This window comes from Micropterus dolomieu, linkage group LG23, assembly GCF_021292245.1.
Source record: "Micropterus dolomieu isolate WLL.071019.BEF.003 ecotype Adirondacks linkage group LG23, ASM2129224v1, whole genome shotgun sequence".
NCBI classification, from domain to species: domain Eukaryota; kingdom Metazoa; phylum Chordata; class Actinopteri; order Centrarchiformes; family Centrarchidae; genus Micropterus; species Micropterus dolomieu.
In genome coordinates, this window is record NC_060172.1 from 26,630,894 (window position 1) to 26,644,036 (window position 13,143).

The following is a 13,143-nucleotide window of genomic DNA, read 5'->3' on the forward strand; positions in this document are numbered from 1 at the left end:
CATCTTGATGGGCCTGATATGATCTCCAATCTATATTTCTTCTTTCAGAAATGCTGTTCTTTCAACAGTCAACCTGTCGTTTGGAACTGCTGGCCAGATGTGGATTGTTGCCCTGTGGGACAGAAGAGCTAAATTTAATCTCACGGATGGTGATGTAACTATTCAGATTCATTTGGATACATTGGATTTCCTGGATCGCACCCAATCGCATCCGTCGAAGAAAGAAACAAACATCTATATCCCGCACACTGGGCTGGGAATAACTCCAGACAATGCTTCACTGTTCCAGCTGTGAAAAGCCTATCCTTGATAGGTTCCTGCTCAAAGTTTTGGACAGACCATGGCACATCAAATGTGTCCAGTGCTGCGAATGCAAATGCGCATTGACAGAGAAATGTTTTTCACGAGAAGGGAGACTGTATTGTAAGAATGACTTCTTTAGGTAAGCATCCAAAGTGTTTCGGTTTAATATTTATTTAGAAAAAAACGTAAAGTAAATGTCTAAAATAAAGATACGGTGAGCCTACATGGAATTTGACCGTGCATGATAAGCTATATGGCCTATAGGCTATTAAACTCCTGGACCATGTTCTGCAGTGGTTCAATAAACCGTCTTTGTTTATACTGTGAGATCTGATATTCGTTCAAATGTCGCAGTTGTAAGTTGCTTTTATATCTTTTCGTTTGTTTTGATGTTTAAAAATATTAAAATTGTGTGTGGAGCAGTTTATTTAAGAATGTCTTGGAAAAACAACATGATATCACAAGCCAGCATTGATAGCAGCTATTACAAACAGGGCAAACCCTTATTGCACGTGTGACTGCTATGATGGACATGAGATTACATTAGGATTATTTTTTCAAATTTTACAGCATTACACTTTACTTTAGGTTAGGCGGTAGATAGATCTAATAAAAAAAATGTTTTTAAAAAGTCTAAGAGAGGAAGCATTATTATAGCCTATTACATCTGTAGGCTACTGAAACTTTACTCAGACTGTTGCTCTCCCTCTTCAACAGGAGATTTGGGACCAAGTGTGACGGTTGCGCCCAGGGAATTTTACCCAGTGATCTTGTCCGCAGAGCCAAGAGCAAAGTGTTTCACCTCAACTGTTTCACCTGTGTGATGTGTAACAAACAGCTGTCCACTGGAGAGGAACTGTACATCTTGGACGAATTCAAGTTTGTCTGTAAAGAGGACTATCTAAACAACAATGGAAAAGACACAATCCTCCTTTCAGGTAGGCTATGTCAGACATTTATTGTGTTTTTAAAAAGGAGGGGAAAGATATATATTTTCTAAATCAAATTATTATTATTAGTAGTAGTAGCAGTAGTAGTAGTAGTAATAATAATAATAATAATAATAATAATAATAATATTAAAAGCAGCAGATTTCTGTCCAAATTGGTTAGTGCTGTATTCAAAGGGATCTTGTACTATCATCAAAGTGGGCTATTCAGAATATTATTTAACAAACTTCTGAAATAAATTTGCTGCCATATTCATAACTTGTATTAAAAAGGCCGCTGCTTTTCTCGGGGGGGTTGCGCGTATGATTTAGAGGCCCAGATCTTGTAAATATTAAGAGCCATGTGCTAATATACAGCATATTTATCTCATGACAGTCACGACTTGCAGCGACCCAAGTCTGTCTCCAGACTCCCAGGACCCGCAGGACGACGGGAAGGACTCAGAAACGGGACATTTATCTGATAAAGACGTGTGCAACGATAATGACGAGCAGAGTGCCGTCGGGAAACGACGCGGGCCTCGGACCACCATAAAAGCCAAGCAGCTGGAGACCCTGAAAGCGGCTTTCGCGGCCACACCGAAACCCACCAGACATATAAGGGAGCAGCTGTCACGGGAGACCGGCCTCTCCATGAGAGTCATCCAGGTAAAAGGCTAAATGAAAAAAGTGCATTTTCTGCACCGTCTGATCCATTTACATCCATTATCGGACACCCAAGTCCCTCCCAAATCTGAGCGACAATCAGCAGTGTTCAAACAGGTTACCAAGTACCTCAAGGACTAACACCACAGAGAATAAAGTCAGGAGCGTATTCGCTATACCAAAGCTTTAATGGACACAAAAAAGCAATTGCGGCTGGGGGCTCTTTAGAACCCACGTTTTGCCTGGACACCCTTAGGGAATTTAGCCTTAATGCTCTACAGAATTTTCTCTCTTTTTTTTCAGATAAGGTTTCCAAACCATTTTTTCCCATAATCTTCACTCCCACTGCGCTCCTAAAACCCTTAAAAGCAGGGCTCACTTAGCGCTGATGCGCTTGGACACTTTTAAAAAGCTCTCATGATGAAATTTCTTGATTGACTCATCGAAATGCATTAAAAGAAAATTATGTTTCCGTGGGCTAAATAGTCATCAGTTCACATGCCGATAGGCTGGTATGCTATTGACGCATTTACAAAACCTTTATTCCAACTTCAGAACAGGTCAGATCATTAATGTTTCTCATAGCGACCAACGCAGCAAGCCACATAAAAGAAGTCAAATGTATTTTTTTTCAGGAACTTGCTGTGATTGTGTAGTTCTTATAATTGTTTATAATTAAAAAATTTAAACTTATCGAAATATTCAAGTTTCACAAAAAAATGTTGCTGTGATAGCCTACTTCCATGGCCCTGCGAGGCATGAGCAGGTAGCCTATAAGATGAAGTCTTTTCTTCTGGTACGTCTGCTCCACTCTCCTGCGCGTGTCATCCACATCCACATTTGCTCAATTATGTTTTTTATAATCCTCGCCTCGTCCTAAAGGTTTGGTTCCAAAACCGGAGGTCCAAAGAGAGACGCATGAAGCAGCTGAGCGCTCTGAGCGGGCGGAGACACGTGTTTTTCCGCGGGCAGAGGAGGATGAGAGCGCTGGGAGAGAGACTGGAACCAGAAGAGCTGGGACACTTCTCCTATTATGGAGGTGAGCTATGTTTTAGGGGTGTAAAAATGTCATTCAACGTTGATAGTCGTTTGCTAGAAGGATGATGTTTTCACTATAATTAATCCAATTCATCTTTCACTGAGTCTGTTTCTGGGGCTGATGATTTTTATAGTAAAAGCAATAAAAGCTTCTTTATATTCTGTGCACTAATCTAAATATTTTTAATGCAGATTATCCCGGTGAATACTATGGCTCAGGAGGGAATTATGAGTACTTCCAAGGCCCACCATCATCTCAGGCTCAGACTCCAGCAGACCTGGGTTTTATGCCCTCTTCTGTCCCTGCTGGCACCCCATTAGGAGTCATAGACCACCACCATCCAGTGCACCACTGTCCTGGAGAGTTGCAGTGTTTCTCTGACGCAGTATCTCATCATCCTGCGGATTCACCCAGTCCAGAGCCCAATATACCGGGCTCAATGCACAGCATCTCCAGTGAGATGTGTGGCCCTGGCAAACCTTTCACCACTGTGTCTCTCAGTGACAATGGATACACCAACCAGCTGTCACAACCCTCCTCAGAAATGAGCGAAGGCACTGTCTGGTAATCCAGCCGTCAACAAACTACAAGGCACACTTGGATTTGGAACACAAATCAATGCTTTTTATTGTTTGTTTTTTTAAATGTACATTATTTATTTATTTATTTATTTATTTATTTGCTTGCTTGCATTTCTGTTAAGCTCTATTTAACTATTTATAAATCTCTATATTTGTATGTTGGTATAATTGTTTATTGACTAGCCAATCCATGTGAATTTTGACTCATTAACACATTCACAATGCTGGGCCTCATTGATCAAGCAATAAACAAAGACATTTATATGCTGCAGAAAGTGTTTTTAGTGTTTACAAAACCTTTTCTGCCACATACCTGACATAATTGTCACTAAAATGTTAATGTGAAGGTGCATGATAGCATTTTTTTATCACCTTTCAGTGTTTTATATACTGACAAAGAGCACCCTCCATCCATGAGTTCATCTGTAATACCAGATTCTGTCATTTAATAACAGATTATGATTGTTATGTTTAATACATTTGACCAAAAACCTCTCTCAGGACTGTGGAAACATTGATTTTGTTTAAATTTTATTTGACAAGCATTTCCTTTTAATTCTTTTATTGCCAACACACGTTTGCCTTCAAGAGGATATCTTTATAAATCGGAAAATTTTCTATGTAACAGAAAATTATTTGACTTTAACATAAGATGAGTCCAACCGTCTATACAGAGTAATGAACAACTGTACAGAACAGTCAACTGTTTACTTAAGGCTCCATCATTTAGGGGTTTGAATATTAGCATTGCATAAAAACCTCTTGATTCAAATGGACAGACAATTTAATGCAAACAAACCAAACTTTTGTAGCTGTTCTATTCATGTGGTCACTCTTTGTGCTAGTCTGTATTATGTCCTCATTAAAAAAAAAAAGAGAAAATACTAATAAACTGTTGCCAAATTTATGCATTGCAAAATCCTGCACCTTCAGTTGAGAGATGCAGCATTTTTTAAGTGTTTCACTTCCTCTTCTAATTAGGATTGTAGTAAAAACAATATTTTGCAGCTTAGTTTACCTGAACCCCTAAGACACAAACTGGTTTTGCCTTTATGGATCAAAATGTCAAAAATGATTTACACTGATGATCTCATACACTGCCAGCAGCCGCAGCAGCAGCAGGGCCTTATAACTGGGGGGACAACAGGAACTCAGTATGGAGGGCCCCCATGTGAGGCCCACAAATATGCTAGAATGAATAGCCTTGGAATGCGGGGAGGGGTCCACAGAGAATGTTTGTTTCTCGTGAGATGTACTTGATTGTTCCAATTCAGTTAATTAGACCGATGTTTACGACCACTCACTGTATAATAAAACACATGCTGATCATTGTAATTTGTTAATCACTTTGGGGAAAAATACAGCACCTGTTCTTCCAAGTTGTAAAAGTATAATGAACGGGGATTTGTTGAGGCACACTTAATCTTCTGACAATATTTTTTAAACAGACAAATAATTATGCCAGGGAAACAAATACGTATGTCCAGACGAGTACAGTGCTGTAACTTTGATAGACACCCTCATACAGCATGTCACCATCCTCTCGAATCTGATTAACCAGTGGCAGTATCATCAAATGGGTTGAATTAGTTATCTATATAAATATGTATCTATACGTATACTTACAATTAACTATCTATAAGAAACTGTATTGAGTGTCAGAGAAGTTTAAAGTTTTGACAACATGCTCTTTATTTTGTGTGTGCAGGGCAATTTGATTAGGGAAGGCTCTGACACACTCAGTTTTGACTATCATTATAATGACAAGTTGATATAGTTGAATTCAGTTGACTGTAATTGGTTGTCTCGTAGAAGAGACAGAATGTCATACCTCAGAATCTCATGAGCTGCTAAACACAGCTGACATACACAATACCAACTTTTTACAGCTCAACTGCGGAAACATCGAGAATTTTCTATTGTTGCAGTCTTGCAAAACGATAACCTTTTATTCAGAACTTTTGACAAGGAGATGTAGGAGTTTTAAATGACATTTTATGGAGAGATTTGCAGGTTCCATTTAAAAAGAGCGATCCATCCATCCGCTGCAGCGCAGTTAACAAAACCAGAGCTGCTCATTGTGGTGATACTGACAGCGTTGGCTAATCCGGACAAAACATCTAACCAGCAATCAATAAACTCTCAAATCCAGGGAGCAATTGGTCAGCATAATTTTCCAATCACGTTGTAAATGTTGTTGAGCTGTTAATAAAGTGACTGATGTCTGCTCACTCAGTACTTACTGTGAGGGAAGAAACCACACAACGCCACAGAAGTTTAGACACAATTGCTATTTGTACCTTGCAGTCACGGCTTAGAATATATTCACTTGTTTTCCTCTTGACTTATCCAAATGAGCTCACGGTAATGTTCTTCAAACACTAAGAGCAAACAATAACAAACAAATTCTATTAGCACAAGAGGCACTGCAGAGACGAACTGCTTAATTGGAAAGTTATCAATGCATATAATATAGTATATGGATGTGTGCCTGCAAATGGGCTTAATCTGTTTGGGAATTGTCCATTTGCTGGGCATTTTCTGAATAATTAGGAAGCACCGCTGCAGGGGCACATTCGGATTTGTGCAAATAATGTCTGAAATGTTAAGTCATACTTTGAGGCATATGTGTTAGTAGTGAAGAAGAGGCTGATGACTGAGTGAATATTTTAGAATCCGGGAAAGGGCAGAGCAGCACAAAGGATGGCAGGACAAACGCTGTATATCGAACCGCTGAGCAGTGAAGCAGGAGGCTGAAGAAACAGTGGAGCTGTTTGGGGGAGGGGCCGGAGAGACAAGGAGGGTCGCAAACAATTAACTGGAGGAAAACATGGATGTGGGTTTGTAATTCCTCCCATGGCTTTCTTTAGGTTTCTTTATGTTTTTTAAAAGGATATTATTTTGGGGGCTTTTTGTGCTTTTATTTAAAATAGGACAGTTGAGAGACAGGAAAAGCGGGGAAAAAGAGAGAGGAAATGACATGCAGCAAAGGGCCGCTGGTCAGACTCAGCCTTTGTAGATGGACGTGAGCTCTAGTGGCGATCTTAACAGTGATATTTATGATTCAGTTTGGGTTTGACGTCTCACAAAATCAAAACTTGATCAAAGGAGGGCATGTGTGAGTGGTGCTGATGGACAAATGCGATACTTATCAGTGAAGCCAACATACCCAAAAGCACACTTCTGTATAAGTCTTAACAGGCACTTAATGAACACCAGTCACACATAACAGGTCAAATTAAAGGATGTATTTTTGTCAATGTCAACAAATCCCATGAAAAGACCAAAGTTAGTCCATCTCTCAATACTTTCCGACTTCCCTAACTTGTCTGTAGCTCTCAGCTACTAAGTGCATGTGTTGCTGTTACATCTAAGTAAGTAATAAAGTAAGTAATTTACTGAAAAAGCTGGGCACTGTAGGTTTTAGCAAACATTACTCAAAAGTAAATAGTGCATTTGATGGGGACTATTTTCAGCTGTGGATTAGGTTTGCTAGTGAGTATGTATTACGGCAGCAGCAGGACAAAACAAAATACAGTGCTTATGTCCATTATAATGAAGGAACATGTCACTCAGTTCAATGGTGTGGCTCACTGTATAGAGATAAATATATATAAGGCTTTGGATACACATACAATATCTGCAACATTTACAATACTTAAATTGGGGTGTTCTGTTTACGTGGGAGCCGTAATTGTTAGACTTGAGGCAGAGCCGCAAAACAAGTTATTGTTGATTTTGATGCTAATCCTACAGGGACTGTGGAAATCAGTGGAATTTAACTGTTTACTCCTAAAGATACAGCTCAGATAAAAGTGACAAAGTGAAACTGGAGAGTGACTTTCATTCAGTTTCACTTGTTGTATAGTTGTTTGGCAGCGACCTCCAGTTATCACAGAGGGTGGAATTATGTTTTGGAGTCATTCCAAGAGCGCTATAAGGCCGTCCAGTAAATTGTTTACCTTGAAATGACATGGTCTTTTTAGCATTTTGAGTTGAAAATCACAATCACATCAATATCAGAATCAGCTTTATTGCCCAAGTACGTGTGCTCACACAAGAAATTTGACTCCTGCTTGCTTTTTGGCTTTAGTGGTCAAGCTCAACTTCCTGTAAACAGCTACACTAGCTTGATAAAATCCTAGAGCAACCTTACTACTTAATCATGACATACATTAAAAAAGTTAAATCAACCAGCCCAGAACAAAACCAGCATTTGGAGGCAATGTCAAATATGTTTTGATTCCAGATCATTTTTGTTGCAATTGGATAAAATGCCTTTCATTTTAGCTTTTTCTGTTACCTGCTGTTGGTCAGTGTGGATTTATTTTTCACAAATGAAAATTCTTAGTTGCCACTTACTACCAAGTATTTAAGTTAAAAAACAAAGGTGCATGGAAAAGAGAAAATGGCATCACATGTGGTAGCAGTCATAGTAGTCTGAGAATGGTGATTTCCATGGAATAATACATATAAATAAATATAACATTTCACTAATGTTGATGGATGCCAAAGATAAACAAATATAGCTATACTATCTGCTTAAATCTTAAATTTGCTTAAAATTTAAAATCAAATGTTTTATATAAATACGAAATATATCAACAATTTAAACTGTCACATTCTGTTAATTAAAGCCTATGTTTAAAGCCTATACAGTGTTTAAATGTTTGGAGATAATGATATGCTGTTAATCAAACTAATCCCTGTTTATCTGAACAAAATGCCATGATTAAGAGAGAGATTTGCAAGTCAAACACGAGGCCAGCAAATCAATTTTAATCTAGCTGACAGTGATTATGGTGACTGCTGGATAAACCATGCACAGTAATGGTTATTTGTCCTTTGAGAAGTGATTAGCTTTGTTTTACTGTAGAAGTAATTTAACCATTTAAAGTATGTACATATTTTGCATATTTTTTATTTATTTTGTACATATTCAGCCAGCCATGTGCTAATCAGCTGACTACCTCTACTGGCCAGATGGACACTTTGAATACCAGGTGGCTGTCAGCTACTTGGTTAGATGCCTGCAGTAAGTCTCCTTATTGTTCTTCACGTAGGCAGAGTCAGCTCAGTTTGTTAGATCATTTACCAAAAGAAAAAAATAATCTTTTATGTTTCCACTATGTTGTCAGGTTTAAATGTTATTTTTGCTCAGTTGGTTTGAAACAATGACCTTAATACATACAATCTGAAATCTTGGAAGTGTGGAAAAATGTCAACTTATGTTACAGATGAAAATTACTTAGGGCACCACATTTAGGCACACTTAAACATTACAATTGGACAAATATTACGAAGGGATTGTACTTTTTATATTGTAGTTTGAGATAGAAATCCTTTTTATTATCTAATTTAAATCGTATTTGAACTTAGATTTGGCCTTTTTCTCGTTGCTGTTTCCGTTTTAGAGACTTGCAAAATCTGGCCCAATTTGCTAATTTGACTCTTTCTTCACTTTCTGCTCTAGGCTTGGAAGTCCACTTTCTGCATGAAAATCATTCACACATACAATTTTATAATCAATGCCCACAGTAATAGGATTCCTCTGGCCACGGGCAATTAATACAGTTTTCCCTTTTTTTCTCCTTGCGCTGATCTCAAAGCTACGAGACATTGGCTTCTCCTCATTTACATATTTATTGCATTGGACTCAAATCTGGCGAGTGATTGATGTGGAGCCTGCCTCCTGAATTTTTAGCGGCCCATTATTATGAAAGAGCGGGAGGGGGCTGCAGTACGTCAGTGTACTTTTGATTAAAGTTGAAGAGACCAGAATTGTGAGTGTTCCCCACCTACTGCAGTGCTTAATCAGTAAGGCCAAGTGCTGAGGAGATTTCAGCATGTTATAGATATTGACAAGTCATTCAGTCACAAAAGCCAGGGCAGATATGCTTGTTAAGATTTTAATCACTCTTTCACTTGCTGTTAATTTTTGGAGAGCATGATGACAATATAACTATGCATAGATATTTGACATTTTTTCAGTTATCCTATGATCTACCCTGGCAAAGCATGGAATCATTGACAAACTAGTTTCCCATGCATAAAAGATGTTGATAATGTATACATGATGAGACAGTAATATTCCACAACCATAATGTAAATTGACAAACAGTCAGTTTTGCTTTTGATAACCTGATAAGATAATTATAATCACAAGATGTTTATCACTACCAATCTGTGAAATTTCTGATCTTGCCTTGACAAAATATATTGCTTTACATAGCAAACAAAAAGGATTCAAAAAACAACATGCATTGGTCCCCTATTGGTTTTACACAGTTCTATACATTTTCCACGCCGAATTCCCTCACACCACTTGGTGTGTTGTAATTGTAGTTTATAGGAACCCCGAGACAAAAGACATGACACAGAAGGTTTCTGCTTCTCTCATTTGCAGTCAAGCGCAGAAAGTGTGAAAAAAGCTCTGCTCTGCAAAATGTATCTGTGCATATGTGTGTGTAATGGGGTGGACAACCGGGGTGGAGGCAGGGGTGGAGGGCTCATCAGCTATAGTGTGTCTGCCAAGTCCACACCTCTGCTTTGTACTCCAATGATCTTTTTCCTCCGAGCCACCAGGATAAATACACCTAATTGTGATGCAGTGTTTGATCAAGTGTAGCAGGTTAAAGTTGTCCTCTTCAGTGTCAAAATGCATTCAGTTTGTTTTAGCTGTAAGCAGCAAGCTTTTACAGCGCTGAGTGCAGGAAATACATTTGTTCGAGTAGCTTAATTGCATATTAACACATATAATAGCTTCATTAGAAGAACATTCACCTGAAATGTAGTGTCCCATGCAAAATGTCGCTATCTAGAAGCCAATCTTCTTTCCTTCTTTCTTTCTTTCTTTCTTTCTTTGTTTGTTTGTTTCTTTCCAGTCTTTAGTTGCTCCATTACCCTTCTGGAAGTAGGACAGCTTCTTAAGAACTTATAAACATCTTTATCAGTCTGAATAAAATGTTGACAACCAGCGCTGTCAGATATGACACCACTCCGTTGTCAAGCACAACGATTTCCCTGGTTGGTTGATTTTGTCCTTCAAAGCCAGAGGACACTGGTCACAAATAAACCCTTCCACAGGCCCTATGAGAAGCAGTAAACCATCATTTCCATAGGGAGTTGGCTTCCACGCTCCACTGATATGCCTATAATGCATGCATTTTAATGTGGCGCACCTCTCAAAATGGGCCACTGCTGGACTGATGTTTACATTCAGCTAAACTCTTTTAGTCAGCAAGTCTGCGCATACCACAACTCATAATGAGTTTACTGTGCATGTGTATGTAGCAGATTGCGTGTTCATTAGTGTAGGAAGTCTTGCAGCCATCAGCCAATGCTACATGGGAAAGACATTTTTTGGTCTACACTAGTACATGTACTATACCGCTCCCTTAAAGTGAATGCACTATTTCTATATTGAAGTACACTCAAACTAGCAACACACCTGCTTTTATAGGAGAAGGTGATGCTGAAGTCAGTGGAATACAAATATGAAGTACCACACATGTAAGTAAACTACAAGTAGATATGTCTACTAGCTTTTAGAGGCCAAACTATGGCCTAACATAAATACTTCTACATTGGAACATTTCTACAATTATATTTACAATACTGCACAGGTGAGTTAAGATTTCAAACAAAAAATACAAAACAATGCTTACTAAAACAAGACTATTAGAGTCTACAGCCATGCTTGCAGCTCTTGTTGTTCTTAGCCACAGAGGCGCTTTGAGTTAAATGCTAATATCAGCATGCTAACATGCCCACATGACATGTAGATGTTTAGAAGGAATAGTGTTAGTATTACTCTCAATCTTAGTTTGACATGTAAGCATGCTACCATTTGATAATTTGCATTATGTACAGCTGATGCTGATGGAATGCCAAGTTTCTGCCATGCCCAGAGCCACGTCCCTAGCACGGCTGAAAACTAGACTACCTTTACTGAGACACAGTAACAGTCGACAGGGACTTCTTGCTGACCCGGCCTTGCCCACTCTTCCAGCATGCCATGTGGACCTGTCATGGCTTCTATAATTTCCACACCAGTCAATGACCTACTGCAATAATTGTGATATATGGCCAAAGATGTAGCACCTTGGTTGCTGACCTTTCCCACAATCCCATACTGGGCAACCTTCACCACCACACATCCCCTTTCTTCCACCAACCCTATTCGGTGGGGGCTTCCATCCTCTTCCTCCCCCCCTCATCCCTGCGTCTCGTCGTTGGTTCGATGGACGTGGCTCGCCACACTTCAGTGGCTCCATGAATGTTAATGTCGGGACGGGGGGCGGGGTGGGGGGGTTGAGGAAGGAAGGGAGGGGTGGCTGCATGGTACAGGGAGCTACTTCACCTGGTCTGCAATGCACAGCTATAAGGAGCTTTTTCCATATTATTGTTCATATTGGCCAAGCTACTTCTGTGACAAGTCAAGTGCATGAGCAGCATAGGACAAATAGCAACCTAGTTCTTGTGTACTCAGCTATAGCATAATATTGATTTCCTCCTGAAGATGAAAAACAGACATTTGATGAGGAAAGTCTGCTGGAGGATCTGTTTATTATTAAAATAAATACTGGATTTTTTTATGTAAAGTTAAGACTAAAACATGTTGAAACATTGTCTTGGTAATAAGCTCAACTTAACTTCAATCCCTCTGTCTTGTTCTGATGCCTTCTTCCTCTTCTGTCTGCAGCAGGTTTGTCTGCATGTGAATTAGCCCTCCTCTCTGTCGTCCTGGTATTTAGTTAGTCAGCCAATGTTTACCAAGCTCTGACAGAATAAGAATGTGTACATTATGTGGTGATGATCGCAGGGTGTTGTAATCTTTGACTTTTGTGGCACGTTTCAAACACAAATTGAAGATTAAGCCTCTGGTGCAGCTGGCTGACAGGCTGCCTTCCTGCCCCTGGAGAGATTCACTGCCCGGCTTTAGCTTCTGCAGGCTGGCCTCTCTGCATTAAAGATACACCACATCATTTATTTTAATTTTTGATCTATAGATGGAAATTGCTTTTGAGAAATGCCCTACATTATGTAAGTGTATCAAACATAAATCACAAAAGCCTCGAAATGCATGGGGAAATCTTACTCAGAAGCACTACCATCATAAAACTATAATGCAAACAGTACAGTGTGACAACAGTGTCTTACTTCCCAGTAGATGTTCAGCTTAAACCAAGCTAGACTGGGACTTATGTACTGTTTAATCAAACTATATGACAGCATTGTTCTGGGTGCTAAATTTAATGGAAATGCACTGCATTTATAACGTATACTACTTTGCTTTACCACGTGAAGTAAGTTGCTTGTAATGCATAGACATTGGATATGTAGATTTATATGTGCATTTTGGCTGAACATCAAGTGTTTATCACTGCCCACATTAATTAAATTAGCATTGATATCTTTATTTAGCCATTCTTACCACCACTTTATCCATGATAACACATTTTATTGGCTTTCATTGAATTCTTTGAACTATGTTTTATTTTGTACCAATCTTTCTTCTTACCAAAATAGTACACTTCTAAACAGATCTTAAATTAAATGCAAATTTAATTCTATTCTCAATTAGTATATTGTAAAACTCCATATAATACACTAATAAAGAAGTA

At 38.8% G+C, this 13,143-nt stretch overlaps 1 protein-coding gene across 1 annotated transcript; it reads left to right on the forward strand.

Moving 5' to 3' along the window:
- The first annotated feature begins 272 nt into the window (after window positions 1–272).
- On the forward strand, window positions 273–3,504 carry LOC123963645 (LIM/homeobox protein Lhx1-like). Its single transcript, XM_046040643.1, has 5 exons — window positions 273–442; window positions 1,021–1,241; window positions 1,629–1,900; window positions 2,780–2,936; window positions 3,128–3,504. Exons 1-5 carry the CDS (start codon window positions 273–275, stop codon window positions 3,502–3,504), a joined length of 1,197 nt encoding a protein of 398 aa, XP_045896599.1.
- The last annotated feature ends 9,639 nt before the right edge of the window (window positions 3,505–13,143 follow it).